The sequence below is a fragment of the Neopelma chrysocephalum genome, unplaced genomic scaffold (assembly GCF_003984885.1).
Source record: "Neopelma chrysocephalum unplaced genomic scaffold, ASM398488v2 Primary Assembly neopelma1_24, whole genome shotgun sequence".
Classification (NCBI taxonomy): domain Eukaryota; kingdom Metazoa; phylum Chordata; class Aves; order Passeriformes; family Pipridae; genus Neopelma; species Neopelma chrysocephalum.
This window is the reverse complement of record NW_020897693.1, coordinates 18,625,413-18,641,337: the sequence shown is the minus strand read 5'-3', so window position 1 is coordinate 18,641,337 and position 15,925 is coordinate 18,625,413. Positions and strand designations below refer to the sequence as shown.

At 43.8% G+C, this 15,925-nt stretch overlaps 1 protein-coding gene across 2 annotated transcripts in view; it reads right to left on the bottom strand.

Annotated features, from left to right (window-relative positions):
• Positions 1 to 13,151, bottom strand: part of ITPKA (inositol-trisphosphate 3-kinase A) — a 37,046-nt gene extending 23,895 nt beyond the window's left edge. Inside the window, exons 1-2 of one of the 2 annotated variants that reach the window (XM_027706554.1) lie at positions 12,447 to 13,151; positions 12,066 to 12,116 (exon numbers count right to left, since the gene is read on the bottom strand). In XM_027706554.1, coding sequence (XP_027562355.1) covers positions 12,066 to 12,116; positions 12,447 to 12,950 — 555 coding nt within the window. In that variant the 5' untranslated portion in view covers positions 12,951 to 13,151. The remainder of the gene's footprint in view (positions 1 to 12,065; positions 12,117 to 12,446) is intronic. The other variant, XM_027706562.1, reaches the window with a different exon arrangement.
• Positions 13,152 to 15,925: the final 2,774 nt, after the last annotated feature.

Genomic DNA, 15,925 nt, shown 5'->3' with positions numbered 1-15,925 from the left:
TTATGTCCTGCAGGACAGTGAAGAAAGTTACATGAACCCTTTCTGTGCTTTATTTCCATTTCCTAAAAGGTATTAAAACATTCATTTAAAAAATTAAGTCAGGCACACCAATACTTGTCCACAAATCAGCGTTTTTAAAATTATTGTACACATGCATGTATATAGCCACATACATATAGAGAGATTACCGATAGGTATTGATTTTTAAAATGTTCTTACATAACTTTTTTCTTTCTTACCATGATAATTCAGCTTCTAACATCCTAAAATGTCAGACACTGATTTGCAAAAGACCTGACCAAAGTCCACTGTTTCAATACGGGACCTAGGTCCAGACATATGTCCTTTCTCTGCTCCAGTTCCCACAACTGCAGGCTGTAACAGCTCTATCTCAGAACACTGTTGAATAATTTAAGTAATTAATGCTTGTAAACTAAATTAGAGGCGCTCAAATAAGACAGTCAAGTACTCAAATAAGCAGCAACACAGCAGTAAGTGAAAAGGACTACTAGAGTCTAAAAGTACGTCATGTAAAAACAGACATACAATGGTAGCAGTTTGCCATCTGCTCTTCTAATCTATCATAAGACAAAGTCCAGTACTCCATCTCTCTTTCCTCATCTCCTCCAAACTCACACGTCCATTATCCTTCAAAGAAGCATAAGCAGTTACTGCTTCACCTATCATGGACTCCGCTGTTCAAACACGGCCCACCCTTTGCAATGGAATGCAAGTGTCAACATGCAATAGGCACAATTATTTACTGGGGTGTGGTATTTACCTTGGAAAAAGCCACATCCCTCAGCTACCACTGTAATAACTCTGAGCTTTAGCTGTGAGATTATTCCAAACAACTATGCTGAAGGGATTTCAAAAGCAAAAAAACCCAAAATAAAATGACAAATAAAAAACCAAAACCACAAACGACAAAAACAAACCAAATCAAAGCAAAAACATATAAAATCCAAAACGTAAACAAACAACAACTCCAACCAAACAAAAACCCACATGCCTATTTAAGTTAGCATTAGAACAGAACAAGTGAGGCCAGTGTTCCAGGCAGGATGGGAACCCATTAATGGAACATGGCAATGATGAAGAAACCTGAAATTCTATGGAAATGAGGACCCTTCACTTCATACCATCTGAGCGAGAGTGTTAGAAGGTAGTTATTTGTTTTTGGAGCAAACCTAATTAGAGAAACTCTTCCTGCCCCAAGTCAGCCCTAAGAACTATGTAAGGAATCCAGAGAAAAGATTTGTCCCTTCAGCAAAACTACAGGATCAAAAGAGAATTTATGTTAGCAAAACAACGTAAGAGAGGCAAGCTGAATTCCTCCTCCGTATCAGAAGTAGGTAGCCCCAGAGACAAGGGATTATTTAAGATTTCAATTTCCATAATGCAGTCTTAAGAAAGAGAATCAAATTCACATCTTACATAAGCACAAGTGACTCAACGAAAGACTGAAACTGAAACAAGGCATCTGTCTTCCTGAAGAGTTGTGGGTGTTTGAACAATAGTGAATGTGTTTTACAGAGCACGTTTCCTCTGCCCTAAAGGTAAACATATGTGTTTATGATCAGGATACTGGATATCCCACATTTTTAGAAGGACAAACATCAATTGCCAACTATTAAGATGTAAACCCACCTAAAAATAAAGTAAAATAAACAGGGTGTAGTTTATAGACCACTTATCTACCAAAATTTTTATCTCATAGTAAAAGAGACAAAAAACACCCTATAAAACTTCAAAGAACTTCATACTGTTGGCTCCTAGCAACAGAACTGCAAGCCACACTCCCATATCTTGCACAACCACCTACACCAGCCTCCTGAAATATGGAGCAAGCAGCAGCTTCTGTGCCAGATTGGACATAGGTAGGAGAACCCAAGAGCAACCAACATCAATACCAGGGCTCAACAAAGAGAAAACAGACATTTGAAATGTCATTTGCAGACGGTTGATAACCTAAACTGGGCACAAGGGAACAAGCCATGCAGAGAAGTTACTTCACAAGCCAAGATTTTGCTGCCCTGTCTGCCTTTTTTCTTTAAGAATGCAATGTAAAAAGAATATTGGTGACTCAGCTACATTCATCCTATAGCCATCCCCTGTCCCAGACAGGACTGTTGCCTATAAAATCAGGACTGAAAAGGCAGACTAGGATCAAGACACAAAACTATAGCAATGGAAGAGGACATATTTCTACAGATAATGCAGAAAGTCCCAACTGATAAACAGGGACAGAAAAAATACAATTAGTTTTCTGCCACTCCAGTTTAAACATTGGAATGGGAAATCATGCTAAGGACGTCAGCCAGTCCTACTGCTGGAAAAAGACTTGGAGACTGTTGGCATAGTGATTAACATGCACTGGGCTATTAGAGAGCACAGGACTTCCTCCCTTCCTGGTCTCTTTGCTGAAGGCACACATTCTCTTTGGTCTTGCTATAAATTTTGGGAAAACAAGTCATGAAACTGTTATAGGGCCCTGATTAGTGCCCAGATCCAGACAGATCACTAGGGCAGAGAGAACTCTAGAGGCTCACTTCTTCCTATATTATTCCTATATTTAGAATATAGATTCATTATTTTTACTACTGGCTGCCTTTGGTAGCTATGTGATGAACAAGTGATAAGCAAAAGCACCTGGAAGTCAGGAGTCTCCACTTTAAAATCCTTTATATGTTTTTCAGCAGAATGGCAGGATCTGTACTGAAATGAGTACCTTGGGATTTCATTGCTTACTCCTTCTAGGTTAGCACAAAGAAGGCAAAAAAGTTCCTTATCTGAATTCCGCAGAGCAAGACAATACAAACTGTATCCAATTATCATCTTAAAATTTTGATACTCAGCATTTTCCACTAGGAAAAGTGAGGGCTGAAGCACAGGAAGGTTTCTAAATTTCTTCAGATTACATTTTCCTTTGATCAAAGCTGACCCTTTGTAGGGTTGATGATGCTGTTCCTACAGAACATACATGGCTGGCAAAGGAGGGAGCCTACAGCAAGCAGAGCTTAAAGTGATTAGAACATTCAGGTCAAGTGCACTTAGCCAACAACCCACTCAAAGTCAACTGAAGATAACAGCCAATCTGCACGCAAGAACACTGTTCACACAGATTTTTATCCTTTCTACTGCATCACATAAGCATACAACAATGGAGAAGAATACAGATGTCATACAGACTTGCTCTAGCTCTGTCTCTTTCAAAAGATCAAGGTCTCAAAACCCAGATGTCCTGTACAGCCACCAAAGCATCAATGCACAAGAATTCTTTCTGTTTCATTCTCTTGTTATTTGTTCTAAGTTACTCACCTCAAAGAAGGGCAAAAATGGCAAAAAGTGTTTGGTTTGTTTCAGATTGAACAACTCCAAAAAAACCTGAGCTGTTTGCAAGGCTATAAAAAGATTCATATTGACCCCACTACAAAATTGCTAATGAATCCTCTGAAAAGCTTTTTAACCTTGAATTTTGAGGAAGAAGCCTGAAATCTAGGAAGAGCGGAGTTTTCAAAGCAGAAGTAAGCTTCGAAGAAGAGCAGAAGTCAACCTTACCAAATCTGGCAAATTATAAGAACCTCAAATTAATTTACAGTAGGCTTTCAGTAGTATTTAATTACCTTCTGTGGAGACTGCTGGGCACAGCACGCACAAGGGATCGATGGAGCTCATCTATGAGGGATGTGTTCAGCTATTCGACTCTTCAGACACAGGAGGTGAGCTTGAGGAGGCTCAGCCGTGCATGAGGCAGCTGTGAACTAGGTTTTCCTGATACAAGAGGGCCATCTCTCACGGGGCTTGAAGAGCCTCTCTAAGTACAGCACTCTAGTGAGTGCCCTCTCTAGCACAGGCAAGTTAACCAGGCTGGCCAGTGCTGGGCTTGCTCTGCAGCACGTGCTTTGGAAATGGAAGAAGGATGAAACATCACTGCCATATGTCAGCACCTTCAGCTACTGGAATGCAGTCAGATGCAGAATTATGTTCGCACTGGGACTTTAAAAATGTCTTAAATGAAAAACCGAGTACTCAAAAGTTAGAAATCTGCAGAATTTAATTTTTTGATACAACAGTTATCCTATTCATGGCAACATTTACCATTTTCTGCAGAGCTTATGACAGAGTCTGTAATTATATAATAACATATTGTAGTTCCTATTTATTCAGTGTAAACAAACATAATAAGCAGCATTTCTATAAAAAGCAGCATTTTATTATTCTGCCCTCATTGCCTTTACCGTTTTTACTTCACCTACTGAAAATCTACTGTAAACATGGTTACTGAGTTGTGTGTGGCATTTTAAGACGGCCATCACTGCAGTCATAGAGTGTTTTCCAAATTTTAGTGAATCTGTTTTCACAATCTTGTTACATGAATTTTTTTATTTATATCTTATAGGAAAAATACTGAAGGAAAGAAAGGTTAATATGAAAAGTACCCACTAACTTCGAAAGCTTAATCTCAGATGTCAGTTTGCTTTTCCTAATACCTAGTGTCATACAACACAGTAGAACAGTGTTGTAGAACAGCTCCCATTAACTTTGGTTGCATGTACAAATGTTGAGCATTTCTGCTAGCAAGATCCACATTCTCAAGTCAGTCAACAGGAGAATAAGAAAAATACAGTTAAGGGTCACGGTGAAAGTCTGCATAAATAACTTGCCTATTTTTTCCCAGGGACACTGTGAAAGGCAAGTAGTTCTCCACATCAGCATTCAGCAGTGTTAAATCAGAAAGTCAGCCTTTCCCTTCCTGTGATCTCCTGCATACCTACCTATGAAAAAACAGAGGTCCTGCAATGTTATCAGTCACTATAGAACTGTAACTTGTCCTTTGAGTTGATTGGAAACATAAAACAGTTGAAAGTCATGAATTCTGTGCATCAAGTGCTATGCCTGCTTGTAATTAAAGACTGTAGAACATTAATATACCCACACTGCAGGCACTTGAGTTCTTTCCTTACATATACTTTCAATGCTTGACTGATGATTTCTTAATTTAGTTGTCACACATTCTCCTGATCTGCTTTTTTTGAAAATGTATTTTCCTTGATTTTTAAAGCAATAATAGTCTGCTTGCCCATTAAGTTTTGATCTTCCCTCTAGTCCTTCCTCTTGCATTTCCAGCAGCCTTCCCAACCACTCTCAATCACTCCCTTTTTGTCTGCCTGTACCTATGCTGTACCCATCACAACCCTCTTACCTCCTTTATCTCCAAAGTTTTGTTCTTGACTAGCCTGCATTAGAATCATGCAGCTACCTGTCACAATGTGTCTACCCATAAGACTGGTCATTTGAAAGCACAAGAGAATACCACTACCTGTGCCACAAGCTCAGAGGATCTTTGAAGATTTTCAGCAGGGGAGGTGATTTCAGAGCATCTGAAGAGGTTCCAGTATTGGAAGGTGTTGACACATGGCAACAATGCTCCCTCCATTTCCAAAGCATTTGCCGCAGAGTGAGCCAGCACTGGCTAGCCAGGTTAACATGCCAGTGAGTGATGGCCCTCATACAGGAAAACCTAGTTCACAGCTGCCTCATGCACGGCTGAGCCTCCTCAAGCTCACCTCCTGTGTCTGGAGTGGGCTGGCTGAGCACATTGCTCACAGCTGAGCTCCGCTGATCCCTTGCATGTGCAGGACCTACAGACTTCGACGAGCACCAGCACCTCAAAGGTGAGAAGTAGAAGCCTGCACTCCACTGTAGGAAGCAAAAAAAGTAGAGCACAGAAAAGATGTGCTGTCTAGAGTGAACATCACTGAGAAGAACTGTTGCAGTGTCCTCAACTACACAGAGCTGCTTGAAAAGAGCTAAGACACAAAGAAAGCTGTGTTCTCTATAGCAGCTCAGAGTAGTGAAGGCAGCTATATCTAAGACACATGTTGGAATGTGGCAGAGAGCAGGAGACAGAATCAGTTGTATTGATAATGAATGATGAATTCCTACCATCACTGGTATTCTCTTACTATGCAGCATTCAATGTAATTTATCAAGAAGCATTATTCTTATCACACGAAAATTGTATGAAGACTACAGTAGTTTCCTCTGATACATCACAAATGAACTGTGCCATTCCCACTAACTTATTCACACAGTTCTGCAACATCCCAGCTTCCTCTTAAACAGGTAATCCTTTGGTGGACTACGAATCACAGACATTTCAGTACCAATTACACGCAGACATAACATGTATCTATATATATTCTTTATCATCTGTAACCACACCTCTGTTATGAAGGTGGCTCAAGTACAGATGAGGTCAGAAGGCTGAATAAGAAGGGCAGATTGAAGCTGAACGTGAGTAAAATAAAGGTGGTCTCAGTGGGCTGGGGTAAACAGTTTAAAGAGCTTGCATTCACTGTACCACCTTATTTGAATATCTCAGCCAGCAGATATGGAGTGTTCCTGGATTCTGGGTTAATGCCAAGCTCCCACAAAGCAGCATCTGTGTCATGCTTGCTATAGTTACCAACTGGCTTGGAGATTCTGTCCCAAGCTCTAAATCTGGATCATGTCAAGTCTATGATAACTGCTTCAAATGATCTGTCAATTGATCTTTGGCAAACTTCTTCCCAAGCTTGCTGAGGAATAGAAGATTTGAGAACAAGCAATAATAGCCAGGCCTGATGAGTTCAGGGTAGGTTTCTACAGTATCAGTCTCATACCTCCATATTTTGGAATGTAAGAGAAAATTTCATCCCTTGCAAGAGGCTTAGCATTTATCAATCCAAAAATCCACTCAAATGCTGCTGGTTATGTGTTATCCCAAGATAAACAAGAAACAACATCCCAGTGTATTTGCTAGTCTGACACTGGATGGATAGGTAGCCTCTCCCTCTTCCCTATGCTTTTGTTCAGAAAGAGCTGATGGAGATTAACACCTGCTCAGCCCCCCCCTTCACTTTTTTCGTTATATTTTTCTGACAAATGAAATCTATCAGGGTGAAATGGATTCAAAAGACAAGATTCTTGTAACCTCTAAGTTACCATCTCGGATATATCCACAGTCAGAAACTCTTAACTGATAAGACATTTAATTGCCTCTCTCTCAACTGATTTGGTAAGAGCCAACTCATTTCCTTATAGACAAGAATCCACATTACTAATAAACAGTCACCATTAGACCTGATACTGCTGATGTTTTGATATACTCCACCACTCAAGTGTACAGCAGCAAAGAATCCATCCTCAAACTGAGAGGTGGCTCTCAATTCAGAATTTGTTCCAACAACTGTGCAACGTGCAAATGTGGAACATTACTGCTGTTCACCTCATATTTGTTCAGTATACAATAGGAAGATTTCAGTATATGGTACTGTCATTATAAATCTGGATTTTTTTAGAAGCACGAAAGGTACTCCCTTAAAAGTAGCTGTTTCATGAGCAGCAAACTAATGAAGCCTGGTTTCTACTTGACAGGTATCTTCTGTCCTGCACTCTTATCAGAGTATCTGCAGCTTGTCACTGTCCTCTATAAACTTGTTTCAAAAGCCCTCCAATCTCTCTCACATTTCCACACCTCTTGGGAATTTTGTCACCTTTCTCCCCTGTCCCTTAACTAGCGCATTCCATATTCCCTAACCTCACCAGCCCACAGCACTGTATACTCCCTTCTGTACTTTCTCCTAATTACCCTCAGTACATGAGACATTACCTGCTGCAGCTGGATCAAGCATGTAAGCACCTATGGACCAGCCAGTATGCACATACCAACTTGCTAGTCAATAAGCAAAACAGAAGACAACTGCTTAACTCCTCTCGCACCTTCTCCCCCAGAGAAGAAAAAGTTTGCACTTATTTTGGTTTCCTCTCTTCCACCCAGAGTCTGAGCTTTGTGGAACTTCAAAGAGTTCTTGAAGAAACTTTGAGATGTCTATGCCACTGCCAAATTTGGCTGAAGCCTACTGAAGTTGTTAAAATGGAATTGATAGAGTGATTATACAAGCTCCCTTTCCTTTTGAAAGTAGGCTAAAACCCCATTAACAGTCTTACTTATGTCATCCCTTCATTCCTATTCTTCCTTTAAAAATAACAATTTTATTCTACTGCATTAGCTTATGTAACCCACCCCTGAGCCAAAGTAGTTGAAACTTTCAGACTGTATTTATTAATTTAGTTAGTTAAGTGTGTATTAAGTGTGTGTGCCTCTCAATACACTTGTCCTTTTTAAGGTACTTGGTGTCATGAAAAATAATGGCAAGAAGATCAGTGAAACCATATACGCTTCACTAATGGCTATCCCCCAAAGTTTTTCAACTGGTATCATTGCAGGCAAGAACAGAACTGCTTTTTCTCTAGCAAACTGTCAGCTGTTCTCATGGTTACAGTTCTAGGAATTTGGAATGACAGGTCACAGTTATGAAAATTAGTAGATTTATTTGGCATGTTTCTATCTAGTAAATAACACTCTCCTATAAAGAGGACAAGGGGCTGCTGTACATTAACATGGTGTTTATTTTCTATGAAAACCACTTTTTAGAGTCTCTGTCCCAGTGAAGAAGGTGCTAACCAGACTTCATTTTTCTTAAAATTGCTCATTCACAGAATGAAGACAAAAATATATAGCTCTTGTACTCTCTCCATTACTATAAATGCACCACTGGTGTTTTCACTGCAAGATTCAACTGTGTGTATACACCTCCCAGATGGCATGAAGCACGGGTACAAAAGTATGCTTCCCATTTAAATGCAAGAGAAGGCAGGAATGTTAGCTGTTGCCATAGGGTAAAATCTATTCTGTCAATTGGCTATATAAAAAATAATCAATATTTTTTCATTAAGTTAACTGCCAAGATTGACAAAGCTTCAACTATGGCATTATGGTAATTCCATTAGCACCTCTTTGCACAACTGGTTTTCACTGAACCACAAGTTGAAGGAACAGGACAACAATAGAATAGGCTTCTCTCACACTTCCAACTCTTCACTGTCAGAAGGGTCTTCCTTCAGGAAGGCCAGGAGAGCCCGGATTCCAAAGTCTCTGTTAATTACCGCAAAATGACATGTGTAATGTATGCAGAGAAACTGGAACACCACCCACTGAGCTTCTCTCAAAGGTGGGCCGGCCCAGATGAAAACGTCATTTTGTTCCAGCGGAGCCACGCTGGGACTGCACTGTCATTGTCAGCCATTAGTCCCAAAGTATTTACGCCCCCCAACACAGGCCCTAACATTCCAGGGACATGCCCACATACTGTGCTCAATAAGAAACAAAAATTTAACATTGTCATTAAGCGTCAATCTATCCAACCCAGAACACTCTGTGAAACACTTTACTGAATCACTCATCCTCTTGGAGAGCTGTTTACTAAGTGAGCTGCCAAGGAAAACTGTCCTCCAAGGCATACAGTTAGGGACAGCACTCTCAGGCATACCAGCCTGGGATTTAAGGGCTGAGAACTTCAGGGCAGCAATCCCTGGATACAGAGGAAGGGCTCCAGAGCTTCCCATCTCTCACACGGTCCTGCACAGGTTGCCTGAGAGCCCACAATATTTCGAAGACTCAGCGGGGCTTTAATCTCCAGGTCAGCACACTAGAGAGGCCTGGGAGGACCTTCTTCAGCCTATGTTCCTGGATCTGCAGATGGAAGCCTTGAAGCCCTGATAACAGGAACATTATCAGAACTTCTACTCCCACAGTTGAAGTCCTGGGCAAGTTTCCAAGGTCCCTGCTAGGCACTGGTGAGCCTGGTAGGCTTGACAGCCCAGCAGTTCCTTGAGCACTGGTCTGAGCTTAATCATAAGGTGCCAGTCTCCAAATTAATTTCCAAAGAAAAATATAAGGAAATTCCCCAATACAAGGGACATTTTAAAATGTCAAAACAGTAAGTCTGGCCCACCTGTGATTTCAGTTTCCTTCAGAAAAGTCTCTATCCTTTGTGTTCCACTCTGAGAACAAGCCTTCACCTATTAAAATACACTAAAATCAACAAATATGAACAAAATGTGCCAAAATGCCTCTAAATAAACTCTTCAAAATATAAAATCATTCCTTGGGTCATCCCAAAATTTGTAGTTATTTTCACATGTACGTGCTTGCCTTGAACCCAAAGCCTTCCATTCTAAAACACACTTATTCATCCTGCCTCAAGATTTAAGAGTAGAAGGGACACATCCTATAAAGTTGAACCCTGAGAGATTCAAAGCACAGTCTCCTACTTTGGCATGGTATGAACTCTCTACTTCACTAAAGAAAGTTTCTGTGAAGTCTAGATAGCTGAGTGCAGGAATTGCTGGTGTCACAGCATTGTCCAGTACTAGAAGACATCAAACACAAGAACAAGACTGTCCTGGATGCCTCCAGGTATTGGTGAGCAAACAGTGTGGCCATCTGAGATGAAGGGCAGTGTACCTGACCACATGGGAAACAGCAGATTCCTGGGATTTGAGGGTAACGCAGCAAGGAAGGGAGGGATGAACCATGTGAGCTCTCATTGAGAAGATGAAATGTTTGGCCCATCTAATTTATTAGGCAGTGCCATGAAGTTCTGCTGGTTTAGAGTCTGAGGTACCGGCCCCTGCTCTGGTTTGACAACCTGTCACAGAAAGGATAATGAAATAAAGAACATCAGTCAGAATGCAGGCTCATGGTGGGCAGTTTGCCCCATCTTCCCTTACACTGCAGGTATGGAAAAATAACTCAGCCTTTTAAAATATCAAATATTCTACCAGTTGAGTGAATACTTACTTTACGAAGGAGACACTAAACAATTCTGCAGCTGAGCTAAACTTGGGAAAACTGCAAAAACATTTTCAAAAACTGAATTATTATAATACTATCAAAGTTCCCAATTTCCCAGGCACCTTAATGAACAGGACAATCTCTCAGAGTTAAAACATTTATAATAGAGATATTTTTAATTTGTCTATAAATCATTGTTAAAGATCTGCTTCTTTTAATAGTTTATTTTCTTGTAATTAAAAGGTGACTGAAGGCTTTTAAAAGGTGACTATAAAGATTTCTTAGAAGAAAGTAGTACCACTCACATCCATTTATGCTGTATTAGATATATGCATGTCAGGCTACAGGGAAGGATACACTTCTAATCATTTAGGACTCAATATTGCATACCATACCAATGACTCCAGAGATGCAGAAGCAAAACCTTAGAGGTAGCATGGTTTCTTGTCTGAAGAATCAGTTTTGCTTCAATCTATATTCACAAACAAGTTAACCAGATGCCACAATGCCGTTTCAGAGTTCTCCGTATTGCTGAAGTGTCATCACTTAATTCTTGTTCCCCATTAACCACACATACATCCATTGCAATAGCAGGGATATGCCCTTTGTTATCTTTAATTTCTATTCTCCTGCTACTTTCACAAAATCCCCACTAGCACAGCATGTATTTCAGAAAAGAAAGCAAAACAACAGTAATTTTTTCCCCTACAAACCAGATTCTACCTCAGAATCAAAAGTACAAATTAGATATTATTATTACAGGTTTCTTGATATTCAACATGACAAAGTACAAAACCTTTTTTATTTTTTTCCTCTTTCAAAAACAGGCCACAAGTTGATGCAAACAAAATCAATATTGTGCACAGCATTTTAGCTCCTGTACTATGTGTCCTCTAAGGCAGTAAACCCATTATTACCATGAGAAAAGTCCAGCTGGAGGTATCACCTACAAGTTGCATTACTTCTTCCTTATACGGTTTTTACTAAAGCATATGTTCTGCTTGAAAACAATTCAGGACCCGTGAGCTGGCAGTAGAACAACAATTTAAGTTGTGGTGTCAATAAAGGTAGGAGGGGCAATTCACTAAAGCTACATATTTCAGGTACAAAAGCCACAGAAGCACACTAAGGAGTCAGACAAATATACATTAAAGACCATGAAAAAGCAACTAACTATGTGCCTTTAAAAGTGCACTTCAAGGAGGAAAGCTGCCAAATTACAGAGGGGATTTACTGAGAAGAATGTGTTGCTGCCAGAACAGACAAAAGCATGCATTCTATCCATTCCAAGCTCCTCCCCATCTCCTGTCATGCTCACAGCAAGAAGCAGCTCAAAAATTGACAACCACAGACTCCAGGATTGAAAGAGATAAAAAAATACCTGCTGGTAAGTGCTTGGAAAAATTTTATTTTGAACATCTGACACAGGAGACTGGGAAAAAAAATAAAAGAAAAGAAGGAACAACTCACTTATGATCAAAAATCATCTCCCCGTATTCTTGGGACATCAAGCACAATTCCACAGCGCACACCTGGTCGGGTTTTAGAAGAGCCAACGTGCAGCAGCGCTTCTCCAACAGGCGCAACAGCCTGTGTACCGCACTGCATTGTTGCCGGCCCCAGGACAGGAGTTTCCCGGAGTTAGCGTGGAGTTGGGGCACGGAAACTTCACTCCAAGCGGGAGCGCCTGGTGGCCCCGAGGCGTCCATGAGACGCCCAGCAGCCCCGCCAGGCGCGAACCGCTCCCCCCGCTACTCCCTACCTGGCTGGTGTCCTCGCTGTGCTCCAAGTGCACGATACCCTGGCTCCTGCACTCCGTGTCGCTCAGCACGTCGTCCTCCGAGTCCTCCAGGAGGGACGAGGAGCCGGTGGAGGAGAGTGAGGAGTTGGACAGTCTGCGGGACTGCAGGTGCAGCGAGCTGCCCGTCCTCAGCCAGCCGCCCTCCGGCTGCGGCGGCCGCGCCTGGGGGCTGCCCTGCGTCTCCTCGCTCTCCTCGGCGGTGACGGTGAGCCGGGGGATGACGGGCGGCAGCACCCCGTTGGGGCGTCGGCAGCCCCTCTTCGCCGGGTCGGGGAGCTGGCGGGCGGCGGCGGCAGCGACAGCGGCGCAGCGAGCCTCGAAGAGGGAGCGGAGCTCCCCCACGCTCAGCCGCTTGGCCCGGCTGAGCTCCGGGCTGCTGTGCAGCCCCGCGCGGGGCTCCATGGCAGGGTCGGCGCCGGCCGCCTGCCGAGCAACGCTCCAGGATCGGCGGCCGGAGGGGTGCATGGAGGAGCGCCTCGCCACCGCCGCCAGGGAAACTTCTTTGTGGCTCAGTCTCCGGCCGCAGCCCGAAGCCCGGAGGCGAGGCGCATCTCCAGCCTGCCTTCCCTGGGCAGCTCTAAGTCACCCGCGGGAATAGCCGGAGGCGGCTACTGTGCCCGCTGACCCAGCACCAGGGCCATGGGGGCGCGCTGAGCCCGCCCGCCCGCCGCCACCGCCCGCTCCGCCTCGGCGCCGAGGGGAGGAGCGAGTCGAGTCGAGTCGAGACGCGCCGCTGAAAGCCCCTTGCCAACCCCTTGCCCGCCCCTTCCCGCCGCCACCCTCCTTTTGGTTTCGCTTTCCCTGAGGCGGCCCCCGGGGAGCGGCCGCGGGGTGTCCCGGTTGGGTTGTCCCGGTATGGCGCCCCCGCCTTACCTCCGAGCGGCGCCGCCTCCCGCCCACCGCCCCTCGCCGAGCAGCGGCTCCCCGGGCACGGCGGCTGCGCAGGGCGGTGCGCCCCGGCCGCCCGCGGGCCGGAGGGGCGGTGCGACCCGCCACAGCCCCCTCCCAGCTGTGGGGACGGGGGGAAGTGGCCTATGCCGCCCTCTCGGGATTTCGGCCCCTTCAGGGTCCGCGTGTGACTCCCGCCCCTCGGTGCGCCCTACCAGCGGGATGCACCTCGGCGCACGCCCTGGCTTCCAGGGCTGCCGTCCGGGACCGCGACATCCTGGGGGTGGCTCAGCGCTCACCGCGGGGGCGGAGGGGCCGACTGGGCTGTCACCGACCCGCGGGGACCAGGTCGTTGTGCGTGAGTGACCCATTGGTGAGTCCGCCCCGGTGCACGGCGCGGGGCAGCAGCTGACTGAGCCTCTGGGGCGCGGGGGCTCCCGCTGGCCGCGCCGGTGGGGCTGCGAGTCTCGCGTGTGACATCCCCGGCTGGCTGCGAACAGGCTCGCCCGCGTGTGACGGGCTGCGGGCCAGCGCCGGCCTCCCATAAAGCCTGAATTTTCCGTCAGTCAGCGCGTTGCATACTGAGCTGTGCTTAATCAGGTTGCCTTAAGCTGCGTGTTGCCGAGATACCCCAGCCCCCTTTACGAATTAATTTCAGCATTTGACACCCCCCCTTCTTAGTACTTCTTGCCTCCTTAACTCCCACTCTTTATCTAAAATGTAACCCGTGCTGGGCTGAGGCACGTGTTGTAATTGTAGCTATTAAGACCTTTGGAACAGGAAAGGCATTCTAATGTAGGGTTACATCAGCTGAAATGATTAGTAAAATTAATAATTTTGGAACCAAATGCTGAAATCTTCAACTGAGTTTTTGCTCATTTATCTCATTGTTTCCTTGTACACTCCCATCTGTCTCTTACCATCTGCTGTCTCTTCCCTGATCCTTGGGCTGTGAGTACCTTGCAGAAGGGGCTGTGCTCACTCCACACATAACGCAGGCCCAGCCCGGGCCACACCTGGGACTCCTCGGTACCGTGATGCTATAAAATAATTTGTTAACCTGTCCTGTGATTTGTTCAGATTATTCAGCTGCAGTTGACTATTTTACTGCCCGATCTTACAGGCAACCTTTGAAAAAGCCTGTTTCAAGATGACATGCCTTCTCTTGAGGTGAGTGCTGTGCCTCTCAGGGCCCACAGCCTGCGAATGTTCAGGAGCAGACAGGAAGGCAGCTGGGAAACTTAATAAATAATAATTCAGGCATCTTCAAATACTTTTCTAGAATTTAGTGGTGCCCGACCAGGAATTTGGGCAGTCTGAATTTCCAGTTTAGATGGCCAAGTCTTGTGGTGGATTTAGTTCTTCGTGTACAAGCAGTCGTGGGAGTTCTCCCAAGGTGTATGTGATAGATGAGGCAGGGGTGACAGTGCCGCCAAACTATGTGAAAACACTACCAGTAAAGTGCAGAGGAAAATGGTTGGCAGTGCAGCTTTTCTCCGCTAGACAGAAAGAAAACCAAAGCACCTGTAGGAAGGTGTTCCTTCATGGTAAACTGCAATGGATTTAAGTTTTTTCTGAAAGAAGATAGTCACTGCTTTTATTATTAACTTTGTAATTAGTTTCAGATTTCATGGTGCAGAAAGGCAGTCTCAAAACATGAAATCTGATTAGGTCTAATACATACCTAAAGTCATAACAGTTTAATCAAATTCATGATTTTATAATTGATGGTTTATAAGAAGGCTCACAGTGATAAATTTATAGATAGAGCAGAAAATGTAAAGGCCAGTTTTAAATGGGTATCCAGGATTACACACACACAGGTTGGACACATGTAAGTATTTTATGTCACTGTGTCACCTTCCATCTGTAGGCAAGCAAGCTAGAAAAATATATTTATTCACGGGAGAGGGGTTAAGTGTGAGCTTTCACAGGCCAAACAGGAACCTTCAGGGGTGCCCTACTGCATGTGGAAGGATATTTTGGTTTCCAGTCTCTTTTTGCCGTTGCTCTGTTTGCTGATTCTGCAATGACAGGATTATGTGTGGTTTATGGTTAGGAAACCTTATTTAGGAACCTTAACCTTGGCAACGACTGTGAGACTGCCAACTCCATTCAGTTATAAAATATCACTTTAAAGATTTTACTTTGAATTAAGGAAGGTAGAAATAAAAATACTCAGTGCATTTTTATTTTAATAAATGCATAAAAATAAAAAAAGTCCTTTTAATAATATTGGTTATTGGAGATTGATTGGTTTAATTGACTTCTTTTATAGGATATATGCTTTAGAGAGCTAGTGATCTGAAGTTTGTGTAAGACTTAATTCCAAGTCTTTCAACACTGCCAGGAGAATAAAGAGATTCTTCAGTCAGTATCACCACATTTGCTTGTAAGTGTACAGCTGTTTTCCCAAAAGGAATGATGCTCTGTGTTCTGGCAAAGAGCTAATGACTTGTACTTTCCACTTGTGAAATGCTACATTCCTGACAAGACAGGGCTATCGGCGCTCATTAGTGATGCTTGGCAAGAATTGGCTCTGATAAGATACA